Source organism: Calypte anna, chromosome 21 (assembly GCF_003957555.1).
Source record: "Calypte anna isolate BGI_N300 chromosome 21, bCalAnn1_v1.p, whole genome shotgun sequence".
Taxonomy (NCBI): Eukaryota; Metazoa; Chordata; class Aves; order Apodiformes; family Trochilidae; genus Calypte; species Calypte anna.
The window spans coordinates 2,009,484-2,025,266 of NC_044266.1; the positions used below are offsets into that span (position 1 = coordinate 2,009,484).

Below are 15,783 nucleotides of genomic sequence, written 5' to 3' on the forward strand. Positions count from 1 at the left end.
GCAAGGGGCGGAGCCTGCACTTCCTGCCGGCACCGCGCGGGGGCGCAGCGGGGATCGGGGGCAGCACCGGTACCGGGACAGCTGAGGGGCTGTCCGGGCGGCTGTGCGTGCCCCACCGGGACACGGGACCCTCTGCCGGCCGGTGTGCCCCGCGATCGCTAGTCCGTGCCGACCCCCCCCACGGCGCAGCAAGGAGATAGGGACACCGGGTTATGCCAAGAGCCCGACGATGTCCCCATGGGGCTGGGAGACGCCCGTGGCGGTGTTGTCCCTCGCGCAGCTCAGCATGGGCCCGGGGGACGCACGGTCGGGCGCTCCGGTCCCGGTACCGCCGCCCTTGCGGGCGCTGTCCGCGGTGCTGCTGCCGCCGCTGTCCCTGGTGCTGACACGGGGAAGGGGTACGGGCCTGCCCACCGGTACCGCTGCTCTTCTCCGCGGTGCCGGGACCCCCGCAACCAGTCTCTCCACCCCGAAGGCAGGGAAGCCCACTCAATATCCCCCTGCAGGGCACGGGACCGGCAGTGCACGTCGGGTCCGCCGGAGGAGCTCGTCATGTCTGCGCCTCCCGCGTGTGCGGGTGAAGGGGACACCCGTGTGGCGAGGAAGAACCCCGGACGGCAGCCGCAGCAGCCGGGTACCGGCTGCTGTTGGGGTCCCTCCGGGCGTCCCGCGGTCCCGGCCGCAGCCCCGCAAAGCCCAACAGCCCTGGCAGGCTCCGGCAAGAGCGGCGCGGGGTCCCGGGCAGCTGCCGCGCCGTCGGACGGGGCGGGCGGAGGGGCGGCCCCGGGATAGGAGGAGGAGGAGCCGGCGGGGCCGGGGGGCGGCGGGGCAGCAGCGCCGCGCAGTGCCAAGCGGCGGCCGGTGCCGCCGCCCGGTGCCGCCGGTGCCGGTGCCGGGATGGCGCTGGAGCGGGCGCTGCTGGCGGCGAGGCAGGGCGACGTGGAGGCTCTGCGGGGGCTGCGGGCGGCCGGGCTGCTACGGCCGGGGCTGCGGGACGCCCTGGGCGCCTCCCCCGCACACCATGCCGCCCGCGCCGGCCGCCTCGCCTGCCTCCGGTACTTGGCGTCCGAGGCCGCACTCCGAGGGGACGCGCGGGCGCGCAACGGGGCCACGCCGGCCCACGACGCCGCCGCCACCGGCAACCTCGCCTGTCTCCAGTGGCTGCTCACGCAGGGGGGCTGCGGAGTGCAGGTGCGAGCGGGGTCGCGGGGGGGACCGGGGAGCGGGCAGGACCCCCGAGAGCGCAGAAAACCGGGGAGGCTTTCCCTGGTCCTGTGTGGGTGGTGGCGGGGAGACGGTTGGAGCCCGGGTCCCCGTCGTGCAAAGTGGGCGGCAAATGGCGGGACCCCCGGCATCCCGGAGGACGCACAGAACCTCCGGTGCCCCGACCCCTCCCGGGGTTACACAACGGCAGAACCGGGCGGTAAGCGGCTTGCCCCGGGACCGAGCACTGATGCCATGTGATGGGCCGGCGGCAGAGGCAGCGGAGGGGCTGGGAGCGGGGATTAATCGGGAAGGACGCGGTCAGCAGCTTCGGCGACCTCCTGGCTGGGGGCCAGCTCTGCCCTCGGCCCACAGAGCCTGGGGGGCAGCAGAGTGGCAGCACAGTGGGGCTCCATGATGAGCCTCCCTAGAAAGGGGCTGCCCACCACTAGCAGAACGAGGGGGGATTTGTGCTGCACTCTCTGGGAGGGCAGACACACTTGTCCTGTGCCTGTCCCCTCCCCTGGCCCTGCTCTGGGCAGACAGAACCCTTACCTGAGCCACCGTGGGGGATGCCCCATAGCCACCTGTGGTCCACCAGTGCCGATGGCCACCCTGCTTCCTCTTGCAGGACACAGACAACTCTGGTGCCACCATCCTACACCTGGCAGCCCGCTTCGGTCACCACGAGGTGATTGACTGGCTCCTCCGCTTCGGGGGCAGTGATCCCACAGCAGCAACCGACACAGGAGCACTGCCCATCCACTATGCTGCAGCCAAAGGGGATTTCCCTTCCCTGCGACTCCTCTTGGGACACTGCCCAAGGTAACAGCCCCTACCTCGCCTGCTGGCAGTGTGGGCCAACCACCTACCAGCAGGAGAGGGGCTGGCAGGGGAGCAGGGTGCCCACTGCCACCCCATCCTTCCCTTCAGCCTCTGGGCAGGGTGCCAGCATTGGGGACGGACGCCACAGCCACCCTTGTCCCCAGGCTCCAAGGGCAACGTTTTATCAGGCTGAGCAGCTGGCTGCACCTTCTTTATGGCCCAGAGAGAAAGGGCAAGGAGGATAGTGGTGAGCGCTGGCAGAATTATTGCCACTGGCATCCGGGCCGGCTGCCGAGGCTCCTGGCATAGGGTGATAACACAGCGGCCTTTGTCTACCCACTGTTATGTAAATGGATTAGGCTGTCCGCCGAGGAGAGGCCACTCCTGGGACTGGAGGCCACCTTTCTGGTTGTCCATGGCTGTGGGCATTACTACCAGCAGCAGACCCCTTAGCCAGCACCACTGTGGCAGCATCCACCCTTCACCTCCCAAGCGAGACCTGGGGCCAGGCTGGTTCCAGGGGTAGCAGCATGGCAGCTTCCCAGGGCCACATTGCCAATCCTCTCTGCGGGGCTGTGGAGACGATTAGGTGACCCCTAATCTGATTTCCCATGGTGGGACAAGGCCACTAGAAATAAGCCATTGCTCTGGCCAAGGCAGAGATGAGGGATGTGCTGCCAGGCCACGCCTTGCCCAGCAGGGTCAGGAGCTGTGGATGTGAGGAGCTGTGCAGCTCTCCCACATCCAGGGGGTACCAAGGCAGTGGAAGATGGGCTGGGGCTCAGGATCCCTCTCTCTCTGGGTACCACAACCCCATGCCCCAGCCTTCCCACCAGTCAGGGTCAGCTGTGAAGTCCCAGTATCCCTGTGGCACCCACCACCCACCCTGCGCACCATCCACAGCTTCCTCAGCCCCAGGTGTGCCAGCACCACCCCAGGGATTCAGCCCCACCACAGCCTGGTCCCAGCTCAGCTGCTACTACACTCAGTGGTGTCAGCCCCAGTGTGGCACAGCACTGGTGGCAGCCCTCCCACTTTGGCTTTCACACTTTTTGCCGGGGTTGCTCCACTGCCGTCACCACCTTCCCCCTGAATTATTTAGGGCTGGCCCCGCTCCCGGCCCTGCGCTTGCCCGAAGGCTCTGTTACAGCCACGAAATCCAATCCCTGGGTGCCACCATGGGACGCTGGTGCTCCCAGCCCACCTTCACAGTGACCCCATGGGGTCCTGGGCAGCTGGTGGCCCAGTGTGGGGTCCAGCCATCTGGCAAAGCAGTTTACCGGCACTTGCCCAAGTGGCTTAACCCCCTCCCGATTAGTGGGACACGGCAATCAGGGGCTGACCATGTGCCTGTACCCCTGCCACCCCCTGAGTCCAGCCCAGCCTGCTGCTGCCCCAGTCCTGGCCCCTGTCCTGGCTCGGGGAGCCACGGTGTGCTGGCCTGGTGTTGTGGCACTGTAGGGCAGGCGTCCTGCAGCACAGCATGGCAAGGAAGACAGCGGTGGCCATGGCCATCTCACAGTTACAGGGATCAATTATTAAGGGCCCGTGATCATTGCGATAACAGAGCAGAGTATTTATTGCTCTTTCTTTTTTAAATATTCAGCAGGGTTTTTTTTAAGGGCCGCTTAATAAAACAGCTTCCTGCACAGTGGGGATGCAGGATGCTGGATGTGGGGATGGGGAATGCAGGGATATGGGATTTGGGATGCTGGATGTGGGCTGTGCAGGATGCACAATGCAGGACGTGGCAATGCCAAGGGCCCACCAGGGCAGTGGGGGATGTCTCTGCCCAGCAGCAGGGCTGGAGCAAGACAGTGGGGCAGGAGTGGGGCAGTGGGGCCAGCCAGTGTCATGGGGCATCTCGGCCTTTCCCTTGGGCTTCCCCGCAGCCAGTGCTGCCTAATCTGCTTATGTAAAACTACTGCAAAATGGCAGTGTCCAAAAACAGCCGGAGGAAGGAGCTTAGCCTAAGTGGGCTGATTAACTTAGTGACCTCCCGCCCCAGGGACTGTGCGGGGAGCCACACGGTGGACAGCACTCAGCCCACCCTGCCCACCCTTCATGCACTGCCAGTGTGTCCCATGTGCCCCTCTGTGTCCTCACATCCCTGTGACCCACATGTCCCCTGCACCCCGTGCCCCCCATCCCAGTGCACTGCTGGTAGCCACGGGTGACGGGTGCTGTGCCCTGCTTGCAGCACACTGAGTGCCCAGACAAAGACAGGGGCCACCCCACTGTACCTCGCCTGCCAGGAGGGTCACCTGGAAATCATTCAGTACCTGGTGCAGGACTGTGGGGCCGACCCCCACACATGTGCCCATGACGGCATGACCCCGCTCCACGCTGCTGCCCAGATGGGACACAACACTGTCATCGTCTGGCTGGTAAGCACATCATGGTGGTCTGGTGGTAGGGTGTGGTGGCATGGCATGGTGCTGGTGGTGCTGGCACTCAGCCCACCTACCTGTGCAGATGAGCTTCACATCCGTGAGCCTGTCAGAGCGGGACGCCGAGGGGGCCACAGCCATGCACTTTGCTGCCAGCCGTGGCCACACCAAGGTGCTGAGCTGGCTGCTGCTGCATGGTGGCGAGATCACTGCCGACAGCTGGGGTGGCACACCACTGCATGATGCCGCTGAGAATGGAGAGCTGGAGGTGAGTGTTGGTGGCTGGCAGGGTGCCAGGTGTTGGGGTCTTCCTCCAGCCCTGCCATGCACCCCTTCTTCTCCTCAGTGCTGCCAGATCCTTGTGGTGAATGGTGCCGACCTCAGCATCCGTGACCAGGATGGCTACACAGCTGCTGACCTTGCCGACTACAACGGCCACGTGCACTGCGCCCAGTACCTGCGCACGGTGGAGAATATGGTATGGCAGCACCTGGGGAACGCGGGTAGACCCCTGCCACCCCCACCCCTCCGTCTGACTGCAGCTGTGCCAGCAGAGCCTGGAGCACCGTGTGCTGTCGCGAGACCCCTCAGCAGACGGGGAATACCGACAGCCTGACTCGGGCATGTCGTCACCCAACACCACGGCATCAGCACCCCAGGCACGCTTTGAGGTGGGCTCCCCTGCCAGCACCCTCTCCAACTACGACTCCTGCCACTCCAGCCAGTCCAGCACCGGGGAGAAGAGGGGCGGCCCCCCAGGGGCCCCCACCACCCGTGAGTGCAAGGCCGGGGGGCACAGGGCAGGGGGCACAGGGCTGGCTCCCCCTGACCCCCTCCCCTGTGCAGGGGTGCCCGAGCCAGCGCTGGTGGACATGCAGGCCTACATGGACATGCTGGACCCTGAGACACGGCCGCGGGGCCGGGGGCCAGCAGGCGAGAGGCACCCCCTACCTCCACCCCCTGCCTTCCCACCACCTCCACCACCCCCTGCCAGTCGGCCGCCCCCACCACCCCCTGACTACCCTGCACCCATCCCCCCTGCTGCCCCCCACACCGCTGACATCTACGTGCGGGCCAAGAACAACCTGAGGCACGTGGAGCGCCAAGCACTGCGCCAAGAGGTATGGCCCTGTGTACAGCCCCTCCTGCCCATGCAACTCAGGGGACATGCCACACAGGGGGTGAGGTACTACAGGACACCCCTGGGGAGCTGTGAGCTTGATGGCACCAGGAGGGGACAGCCATGGCTTGAGGCCACATGGGTCTGGGGTGACACTGGTAGTCAGGCCACATGAGCCAGGGACAGTGATGTTCTGGTGCCTCACGGCACCGAGCAGCCTAGCCCCACCACCGTGCCTGGCACAGGCCAGTGTGCATGGCAGCCGTCACAGCCATGCCAACATGTCCCCAGCAGTGCCACTGCCACCGCCAAACCGAGCTGGGCGTGGGCAGCTGCACAGGTGTAACCCGAGCACCCGGCTCCGGTGTCCTCTGCACCACAGGTGTCGGGTGGCACAGCCGGCACTGCCAGGAGCTGAGAAGGCTCAGCCGGGTGCGCAGGTAAGAGGGGTGCAGCCCCCTGGGCGGGCAGGGGGCATAGGACACGGTGGGCTCAGGGATGCCTAGTCCCCTGGCCATGACTGTCACCACCCCACTGGGGATGGGAGCTCTATGCATAGCCACGGCCGGGGCACTGGCAGAGACTAGCACTGCGGGGACAGTGGCACATGGGAGGGGTCTTGTAAAGCAGTGAGTGCCAGGTCAAGTGGGGCTGGGGACCCCGATGTGCTGATACACAGCCCTGGCTCATTAAGGCTTCTGGGGGTAACAGCCCTGCCCAGGCTGCAGGTGGGCTGTCCTGGGGAGGTGTTGGTGTGTGCCAGCCCAGTGCAGGTGTCCCATGCAGGGGCCTGAGGACACAGACCCTCACGCCAGAGCTAGCAGGGTCTGCCAGAGCCAGGCTGGCCGCGGTGCCTGCCACAGTCAGAGCAGGAAGCTCCGAGCTGGAGCTTGTTGATTCAGCTGGGGCCAGAGGCAATTGCCGGCATTCTCCGGGCAAACACATGGGCGGAGGTGGCACAAGGAGAATTGCAAACAGTGGGGCCCCTGGCACAGGGAGCAGGGCCAAGCCACTGCAGAACCCCAAAACCGGGGAGGGGACACAGCCCCTGCAGCACTGGCACTTGGCAATACGACCCACAAAGCTGCTGTGGTATGTGCCGGGGTGAACCGAGGCTGCGCTGCCCAGGAGCACCGCTCAGAGGGGTTTGGAGCCGGGCCCCGGCCTGCGGGATAAGCTCCCAGTAATCCGCGGGGCCAGGGCTCGGCACTCCTGTTCCCAGGGGGTTATCCTGGGGGAGGCTCGGCCGGGCTGATGGCCACCAGCCACGGGGCCACAGTGCCAGGTGCTGACAGCACGTGCTGCCACTGTGGCACACAGTCCTCAGTGCAGCCCACTGCCACGCAGACCCCCGCAGCACATGCTGTCCATCCCCCCCCAGCCTGGCTCCTGCCCCTCAGCCACCCCGGTCAGGGGTCCATGCTGAATCACACTCCTGGTTGCAGTTGGCATCGCGTGAGAGCAGCCCCGAGGGCCTGCGCCGGGCCGACTCCACCCGGCGCTCCAGGACATTCGGCAAGCAGCCGAGCACCGGCGACTACTACAAACACCTGGGGCACGGCACAGGCGAGCAGCCCAACTCCCGGCGGATGGCCCACAGCGAGGAGGTGAGATCAGCCAGCACGACGAGCTCACGCTTGGCTTGGTGACACCAGCACCAGACAACACGTGCCCACGATCTCTTGCAGGCATCGCCCATCTCAGCGGACACCATGCGCAACGGGGAAAACAAACCTGGCACTGAGCTGCCACCACCACCACCACCCCCGCCACTGCCCGAGGCTGCCTGCCCACCGCCCCCACCACCCCCACCGCCAGCCGAGACTGCCACCGGACCCCGCCGCTCCTCCTCCTCCACGGGAAGTAAGTGACAGGGTGCCAGGCGGGCATGGGGAGCAATCCCGGGCACCATCCCATTGGCTGCACCACAGCGTCAGCCGCCCTGGCGCATCTCCTGCTGCGGCGCTCCAGCCGCACAGCTCCTGACGGCCTCTCTGTCCTTCTCTCCTCCGGTGTCGGCGTGGGGGCCCCCATGCCCGCCCGCCCCCGCCTGCTCTCACTGCTGGCCGCTTCTCTTCTCTCTTGTCTCGCGGTGGCCAAATCCTTCCTCTGCCACGCGCCCTGCGCCGCCTCTCTGCTTCTCTCCCTAGGAGGAAAGGCGCTCAGGCAGATGAAGAGTAAGTACCACAGCCCCACGTCCCCCTGCGCTGGGGGCACGGCTGGAGGGGCCCAACTGGCACCATCCTGTGCCAGAGCCACTGGGCATCGATGGCTGTCGGGGCTGCCTGCAGCCCTGCTGCCTCTTGCTACCTGCTGAGCGCTCACTGCCGCCTCGCCAGGCCGGGGTGCCACGTGGTGCCCTGAGTGCCGGCGCAGGGCTGTCGAAGCCGGTGGGCAGGGCTGGGCAGGCAGAGCCCCCCTGGCCCCAGGCACAGAGGGGCCTTTGTTCACGCTCAGCCGGCCGGCGTGACCCTGCCACGTGAGTGCTCGGCCGCTCCACGGCTTGGCTGCCGCTCGGCCCCCACTTTATTAGCGCCGGCTCCCAGGGCAGGGGGTCTCAGCTGGCGCTGGATGGCAGCTCAGTCCTGCTGGGTCCTCAGCACACACAGCCCTCGGGCCCCAGCACAGCCAAGCAGGGCAAACGGGGAGCAGTCTCTGCCTTGGCGAGGCACCATGGGCCATTAGGGACCTGCACATGGCTGGCACGGACGGTGGGTGATCATGGGGTAGGCAGTGCAAGGCGTGGGCATCACTGGTGGCACAGCTGTGCCCCAGTGCTGGTGCCATGCAGCCCCTGGGGCTGGCAGTGGGGATGGCTCTGGCTGCTGGGGGCTGATGGGGAGTGCTGGGGGTCCAGGGTCCCTGCTGAGGCAGCATGGGGCCATCCTGCTGTACTGGGGCTGTCGGCAGCCAAGGACCCCAGTCCTATGGGCAGGTCACATTGTGGGGTGGGGGGCACTCAGTGAGGATGTGCTGGTGCTGGAGTGCTGCTCTGGTGGGGTCCCATGGACCCATGGAGCTGAGTGCCAGATGTCTGGTCCCATGGACCAGGAGTGCTGAGTGCTGGTAAGCTGCTCCGATGGGGGTCCCAGAAGCTTCTGGGTGTTAGGGGCCGTCAGAAGGCCACCCCATCACCCGCATGCCCCATGAGTTGGCAGGGAGCTGGGGGGCAGGGGCTGCCGGTAGCGAGGCCCTTACTACCTACCTTGTGTCCCCCTAGGCACCAAGTCCTTCAACATGATGTCCCCCACCGGTGACAACTCGGAGCTGCTGGCCGAGATCAAGGCTGGGAAGAGCCTCAAGCCGACGCCACAGAGCAAAGGCTTCACCACCATCTTCTCCGGCAGCGGCCAGGCAGGGGCCAACGTAGGTGCTGGCGGGGGGCCCGGGGGGCCAGCGGCACGGCGCGGTGCGGTGCGGCATGGCGGGCATCCACCCTCCCTCCCTCCTTCCTCGGCAGGCAGAGTCGCCGGTGTCCTCCCCGTCACCCACCAGGACGCCCACTCCACCGGCCAGCCCCGAGGCTACTGGGCCGCCACGCTGCCTGGCCGGGGGCTCGCCGGAGCCGGTGCTGAACGGGAGTTCGCCGGTGCCGGCGGCGGGTGTCGGGACGGTGGCGGAGGCGGAGGCGCTGGTGCCGAGCCACGACGAGCAGGGCCGGCCCATCCCCGATTGGAAGCGGCAGGTGATGGTGCGCAAGCTGCAGCTCCGCATGCAGGAGGAAGAGGAGCAGCGGCGCAAGGTATGGAGGGTCCGGGGGCGCAGCGGAGGCGGGCGCGGTGCGGGCAGAGCCCGGAGCTCAGGAACCGACGAGACGGCGCGCGTGGCATCGCCCTCGGTTGCGGAGGGCTCCTGTGTGCCGGGACCCCCTACCCATATGCAGGGGCGTTGCGCCCCGGGGGTGCGGCGCGGCGCGGCCTCAGCAGCCCCTTTGCCCTCTTTCCCGCCGCAGCCCGGGAGCCCCTCGCCGCCCCGCGGGAGCCTCTCGCAGCCCCCACGTCGGGGCAGGCTGCCCGCCAGCGGGGGCATGCCGGGACCCTCCGGGCAGCCGCTGCGGGAGGAGGACGTGCGGTGCCTGGAGCGGCAGCTCGGGAGCCTGCGGGTGATGCACGGGGCGCCGCGGAAGGAGCCGCCGCCGCTGCCCGCCGCCCCTCCGTCCCGCCGCCGGGCCCGGGCCCGTCCGGAGCCTCTTGTCCGGGGCAGCCCCCCACCCCCGACGCTGCCAGCCACCCAGGGGGCTCCAGGGGCGTGGGGAGCGAAAGGCAGCCCTGGCGCCCAGCTCGACGCCCGCCGCGAGATTCTGGGCTGCGGCGTCTCGGTGCGCAGCCTTAAAGCCAACTACGAGGGGCCGGGGATGGTCCCCGCGCCCCTCCCCAGGGTCAGCAAGCGGAAGCGGGCGCAGGCCCTCGACAGCCTCCGCCGGCCCATCCTGGAGGAGGAGTACGGGGACGGGGCACCGCGGCGGAGCCGGCCGCCACCGACGGAGCCCAGCCCGCCGCGGGAGCGCGCAGAGGCGCGCAAGGAACGCGCCGTCTTCCTCTTCCTGGAGCACTGGAAGCAGCGGGCGGCGGCGGGCGGGGAAGAGCGGCGGCGGCGGGCGGGGAGGCGGCGACCGGCGGCGGGGCGGCTGCTGGCCCGCTGGAGGAGCGTGGCCCGCCGGGTGCCGGGGCGGCAGATCCGACGGCTGAGCCGCTCCCCGGGGCTGTACTGGCCCCAGCACTTCTTGCCCCACGTTGGCGGCTCGCCCATGCCCTACGACAGCCTCCCACTCGACCTCTTCATGCTGGGCTACTTCCAGCTGCTGGAGATGCCGCTCAGCCCCGATGAGCGGCGGTTCCGCCACCTCCTCTGCTACGAGATGTTTGACCGCCTGGGCAGCCACAGCTGGCACCGCGTCCGCCACTTCCACCGTACAGCCCTTGAGCAAGTCGAGGCTGGCCACCGCTGCTGGCTCGACGGCTTCGAGGACCTCGTGCAGGAGTTTTTTGGGGACAGCCCCCCCGCAGTGGCAGAGAGCCTGCCAGAGCCCCACAGCATGGCCCTGGGAGGGGCTGGGGCAGCGGTGCCCATGCCAGTGCCAGAGCTGGGCGAGTTCAGCGAGGAGGACGTCTGCCGCTTCATCGATCGCAGCTTCTCTTTCTGGAAGGAGAAGGAGTCGGAGATGTCCGACACCTGAGCCAAGCAGGATGCTGTGGGCTGTGCTGCAGTGTAGCATGGGGCTGGCCGGGAGCAGCTGCCAGGGGCAGCAGGACCCGGTGCCTGGATGTGCTCAGCTGCCTCTGCGGCTCTGGCAGTGCCGTGGTTTGGCGGAGGGCTCGGTGTTGGTTTGCGCGGCCCTGGGCCGAGGTTGTGCAGTGTGCTGCTTGCCGTGGCTGTGTGTTGTGCCAGGGGTGCAGCGCTGGGGCTGCACCCCCTTCTGCTGTGGTGTTTGTGGTGCCGGGGCGGCGTGGGCCCCCACGTGTCAGAGCAATAAAGCTGTGGTGAGCTGCGAAGGGCTGCCCGCGCCGCGCACTCCTTCCTCTTCCCTGCACCAGGGCCAATGTCTGCAGGCTGCGTTCTGCCTGCTGGGAAGCTCCGCCACCACCATGCTGGGAGGCCGCCAGCAGGATGTGGTGCCATGTGCCAGGGTGATACTGCTGCCCCACAGTGCCGGTGGCAAAAGTGGGCTGCTAGCAGTGCCAGTAACCTGGCTGTTTGTTACAGGAGAAGGAAGAGGAGGCACGCCTGGCCAGCATGCCGGCCTGGAGGAGAGACATCCTGCGCAAGAAGCTGGAGGAGGAGAGGTGAGCCGGGGCCAGGGGCAGCCGCGTCAGCCGTCCACCCCTGAAGCTCCTGTAACCTCACTATTCCCTTTGCCTTCACAGGGAACAAAAACGGTGAGTGCTGCAAGTCCCTTCCCTGGGCGGGCATGTGGGCACAGCGGCTCCAGTGACCACAGTGCCCCCTGCCCTCTGCTGCTGAGCAGGAAAGAGCAGGAGAAGCTGAAGCGGGAGGAGGAGGAGAAGGAGAAGGCGCAGTCAGAAAAGCTAAGGACTCTCGGGTACGATGAGACAAAGCTGGCGCCCTGGCAGCGGCAGATCATCCTCAAGAAGGGGGACATAGCCAAGCACTAGCCACACCTCACCACGCCCTGGCTCTTCGTGGTGGAAGGAGGCTGGCAGGTCCCGCCACGCACCGGGACACGCCTCGGCACCCTCCTCCCGCTGCGGACAGCCACGTAGCCCAACCCAGAGGAGCCCCCACCGCCGCCCCAGGCACCCATAGCCCCCGTCCCGCTGCCGCCAGCCCACCACCACCCTGTGCTGCCCTTGGCAAAGCGAGCTGCCGCGGCATAGGGCACCTGGCTCCTCACTTGCCGCACTGCCTGGCTCCCCGTGCTCCCCGCTGGCACCTCTCGCCATTGCGGCCCCTCCCACCCCTGGAGCTGCTGGAGGCTGGCTCCCAGCTCACCTCCTGCCCAGACCACCTGCCTTTCCAGCAATTAAAACAATAAACCCCGCCAGCAGTGCCCCGCGCCTTCCTGGGGCTGCCCATGCCACCCCCTGGCACCATCAGGGTGCTCCTGTCATTGGTACTACCCCCGTCATCACCCCATCACCTGCAGTGGCCACAGAACTGGCGGTGACCCCGATACCAGCAGGGTCCTGGCGCAGCCCTGGGAAGGAGGGCCAGGGGCAGCAGATGGAGGACACACCACTTTATTGGGGCAGGGGCAGGCACGCCTGGCAGCGGGCGGCCTCGAGAACTATCCCATGGGTTTTTGGCAGGGTCAGCACCCACTCATCCCACAAGCAGCCTGGCAGCCAACGTGCCAGGGTGCAGGGTCCCCCTGGCTCTGCGAGCTGGGGGACATAAATAGGAGAGGGCGGTGGGAGGGGACATAAAACTGACATAAAATGTCTACACGTCATAAGTAACAATACTTAGGGGTATGGGTTGGCTGAGGCACCCAGGAAGGTGCCAGGTGGCAGTGCCAGGGTCAGGGTCCCTCCAGCAGCCTCTGGCGCAGCGCTTCGGCGCAGCCGGCCAGTTCCATGCGCTCCAGGGCAGCAAAGACACGGTCAAGCGTGGCACTGGTCTGCTGGCACCAGCGCTTCAACATCTCATACTGCTGGTCACGGATGTGAACCACCTCTAGCTCCACCAGATCAATCTCAGCCTCCCGCAGCTCCAGCACCCGCATGAACTCCTTCCAGCGCCTCACCGGCACCGCGTCAATGACAGCGTAGAGCTGGCTGCCCTGCAGCAGGGTGCTGTGGGGCTCTGAAGGGGCAGAGGGCTCCACCTCACCACCCAGTCGTTCAACGCTGCTGGGCTGCTCCTGGAGTAAGGCTTGGGGCTTGAGTCTGCTCCATGCCTTGCTCATGTCATGCTCCATTTCCTGTGGGAAGCACATCTGGGTCCAGTGCAGATGGTCCCAACCCTGGGCACTAACCTGGCAGCATGACGTGGCCACAGCCCCAGCCCTGGAGGTGGCTACCTGTGCTGCTGGCAGGGGGCTGGTTGGCAGGGCATCGTGCCGGAACCGCTTCCTCTTGTGGTAAATAACAAGGGCGCCCAGGAAGAGGGGCCCAGTGAGCACCAGCAGGATGTACTCCAGCCCTAAGCCTGCAAGGAGGAGCAGAAGCAACGCCATCAGCTGCCCAGCACAGCGTCCCCAGCACCACTACCCCCAACCCCACCTCCATCGCACCTCGGCCAACACCACACACCCGCTGGCACTCCTTGCTGCATGTCTCCGGGGTGCTCCTGCAGGGAGAGGGGAGCTGTGGGTGATATGCCACGAGCCCCCCGTGTGTACCCATGTAGGGCACAGGGAGGGTCAGTGCTTACGTGTGGCATGGCCGGCACTCGCTGCCCTCAGCATAGAAATCAGGTTTGCAGCTGCCACAGAGCGTGTCCTGCTCCTCCGAGCCTGGGAAGAGGGCAGGTGTCAGGCAGGGTGGCATGGCTGGGGGTGGCACAGCCAGTGGGGACACGGGGGGCCCAGTGGCAGCACTCACAGGGTCGCTGGATGAGCTGCCCAGTGCAGGGCTGGCACTGTCGACAGGAGAACTCGGTGCAGTGTTCGTCGAGGCAGTCACGGAAGCGGCCAGGCTCACAGCCACAGACGACATTGCTGGTGGCTGAGCAGTTGCTGAGCACGCTCTGGAAGTCTGCAAGAGATAGGCAGTGAGCAGTATGGCATGGCACAGCACGGCAAGGCACGGCACAGCCTACCTCTGGCTCACCTTGGCGGGCGCATTCGTAGCAAGCCTGGCATTTGGTGAAGGTGTTGGGTAGGGTGCGGAAGGTTCCAGGGGGGCAGGGGGCACAGACGGTGTCATTACCATGGCTCGAGCAGGGTCTGACCAGGAACATCCCTGCAGGAACAGTGGGTGACAAGATAGCATGTGACCAGCACGCCGCAACGCACCACGCCATGCCGGGACTCACCATCTGGGTGTCTCTCACCTGCAGGACACTGGGCACAGCACTGACGAGCTCCCTCAATCCAGTTCATGCCAGAGGGGCAGGGGGGTCTGGCAGCCAACCTCCGCAGGCGGGTGGGTGGCTGCACCAGGACCTGCCGCCCTGGCAGCACGGCACAGTCCTGGCACCCCGGGGGCTGTGATTCGCTTGCTGCTAGCCACAGGCCTGCCAGGATCACCTGCAGACAGGGATGCAGACAGCTGGGGCACCCAGGAACCATGAACTGGGTCCTCACCATTCCTGCTGCCTGAACCAGAGCCAAGCCAGGCTCAGCACTGTGCAAACACCAGTGCCTGAACCAGGCAGGAGGGCTGGAGCCACAGCACCATGTCCTGTAGCTGTTGGGTGCCCCTCGTGTCTTTTGGGAACAGTGCCACCAGAGTAGTCAGGAGCAGGGCCTCAACCACCTCCCCCCCCATGTCCCTGGGTTGGGGGACAAGGGAGTTGGGCACACGGGCTGCCAGCAGTGCCAATCCTCCTGCCCCTAGGACAGCTAGCTCAGGGAGGCTCCAGCAGCCAGGTGCAGGAGGGTTAATGCTGCCGGCATTGACTTTCCTGGGGTTTATCTCCCTCAAAGAGCAGGCAATTTCCTCCCCAAGAGGAAGCTGTGCTTGCTTACGCTCTCCCCGCTCTCCTCGATGCTATCACTCATTGTACATGTGTCCTAAACTAGGTCACGGCCCCCCCCGCCCAAGTGCTGCAACCCGGGGAGCCCCGCTCCTAAACGGCCTCGGCAATGGGGTACCCACACCAGCACCCCCACCCTGGGGAGGTGCAGAGTGCTGGCAGTGTGGGCAGGAAGCCAGGGGATTCCTCGCCAGGGTCTGGATTTCCCAGCTGTGATGGCCCCGATTACAGCAGCTGAATCATTTTCTATAAAACCCGCCACCGCTGGTGGATGGGAAACCGTGCAGAGGCTGCTCCACTCACAGAGCTCCACCATGGGTTGGGGAGGCTGCCTTGGCCCTGCTGCCAGCAGCACCTCTGAGTCACCGCTGAGGCACAGCAGTCCCATGGTGAGGTGCAGCCAAGGCTCTGCCCTGCTCTGGCAGCAGGAGCAGGTGCCTGCAGGCAGGGAGCTGCCAGCACAAGTGCCATCCCATAGCACAGTGGGGACAACTACCACTCCCTGTGCTGTGCAGGCACCATCACTGCCTGTAATGTAGCCCCAGCAAGACTCAACTCCTGCCACCCCTGGAATGGGGCAGTCACCAGCCCAGCCCCAGAATGGCCCTGGTGGCTACCAGCAGCACTGACCCATGCCCACGGGCAGGGCCCTGCCTGCAGCCCCCAGGGTCAGTACACAGCTGCCACAGCCATGTCGTAGTCCTGCCTGTGGTCTCCCTGGCCATGCCACACCACAGTGTGTTGTGAGATATGCCCCAGCCCCCCTCCTCCTCCTCCAGAGCCCCCAGGGCACCCTGCAACCAGTGCCACAGGGCCCCAGCACTGCTGCACTCACCCAAGCTGCCCCTGGGTAGCAGCTCTTCATCCTGGCGGCCGATGCGGCTGAGTCATGCCGGGGCAGCAGGGGGAGCGGGGCAGGGGGCACGGTGGCGTGTTGGGGCAGCTCAGTGCCCGGGCAGGGCACCCCAGCACCCCATGGCCACCGCTGGCAGCCCGTGACGCATGGTGAGTGAGCGCCAGCCCTCCCCACAGAGGCTTTTACACCGGCAGTGCAGGAGGAAATGCTTTTTTGGAAATGAGTCCCGGGGCTGCGAGAGCACATGACGGGAGCACTGGGCGCGGGAGGGACCTGCGCCGCCTCGACAC

At 66.6% G+C, this 15,783-nt stretch overlaps 2 protein-coding genes across 4 annotated transcripts; one reads left to right on the forward strand and one right to left on the reverse strand.

Moving 5' to 3' along the window:
* The first annotated feature begins 897 nt into the window (after positions 1-897).
* On the forward strand, positions 898-11,980 carry ESPN (espin). 2 transcript variants are annotated; one of them, XM_030463717.1, is made up of 15 exons: positions 898-1,191; positions 1,835-2,028; positions 4,229-4,415; positions 4,504-4,686; positions 4,765-4,896; positions 4,973-5,142; positions 5,218-5,551; positions 6,999-7,145; positions 7,227-7,401; positions 7,689-7,715; positions 8,759-8,904; positions 8,999-9,280; positions 11,242-11,321; positions 11,403-11,414; positions 11,504-11,980. In XM_030463717.1, exons 1-15 carry the CDS (start codon positions 898-900, stop codon positions 11,649-11,651), a joined length of 2,511 nt encoding a protein of 836 aa, XP_030319577.1. In that variant the 3' UTR covers positions 11,652-11,980. The 2 variants fall into 2 exon arrangements, with proteins under 2 accessions (XP_030319577.1, XP_030319575.1); XM_030463715.1 differs by lacking the exon at positions 7,689-7,715.
* Positions 11,981-12,227: 247 nt separating this feature from the next.
* On the reverse strand, positions 12,228-15,549 carry TNFRSF25 (TNF receptor superfamily member 25). Of its 2 annotated transcripts, XM_030463703.1 has the most exons (8): positions 15,473-15,549; positions 13,993-14,188; positions 13,770-13,901; positions 13,542-13,694; positions 13,372-13,453; positions 13,232-13,287; positions 13,019-13,146; positions 12,228-12,919 (listed from the first exon to the last, which is right to left on the reverse strand). In XM_030463703.1, the coding sequence occupies exons 1-8, from the start codon at positions 15,500-15,502 to the stop codon at positions 12,518-12,520; spliced, it is 1,179 nt and encodes a 392-aa protein (XP_030319563.1). In that variant the 5' UTR covers positions 15,503-15,549; the 3' UTR covers positions 12,228-12,517. The 2 variants fall into 2 exon arrangements, with proteins under 2 accessions (XP_030319563.1, XP_030319562.1); XM_030463702.1 differs by having other exon boundaries at positions 12,228-13,146.
* Between the last annotated feature and the right edge of the window lie 234 nt (positions 15,550-15,783).

Excerpts from the sequence above, each read along its gene's own strand:
- ESPN (XM_030463717.1), top strand. The coding sequence starts at position 898 with ATGGCGCTGGAGCGGGCGCTGCTGGCGGCGAGGCAGGGCGACGTGGAG. Across the intron at positions 4,416-4,503 it reads ACACTGTCATCGTCTGGCTG|ATGAGCTTCACATCCGTGAG; the intron begins GTAAGCACATCA and ends CTACCTGTGCAG. Across the intron at positions 7,716-8,758 it reads GGCGCTCAGGCAGATGAAGA|GCACCAAGTCCTTCAACATG; the intron begins GTAAGTACCACA and ends GTGTCCCCCTAG.
- TNFRSF25 (XM_030463702.1), bottom strand. The coding sequence starts at position 15,502 with ATGAAGAGCTGCTACCCAGGGGCAGCTTGG. Across the intron at positions 14,189-15,472 it reads GCTACCCAGGGGCAGCTTGG|GTGATCCTGGCAGGCCTGTG; the intron begins GTGAGTGCAGCA and ends CCCTGTCTGCAG. Across the intron at positions 13,288-13,371 it reads GAGTGCCGGCCATGCCACAC|GAGCACCCCGGAGACATGCA; the intron begins GTAAGCACTGAC and ends CTCTCCCTGCAG.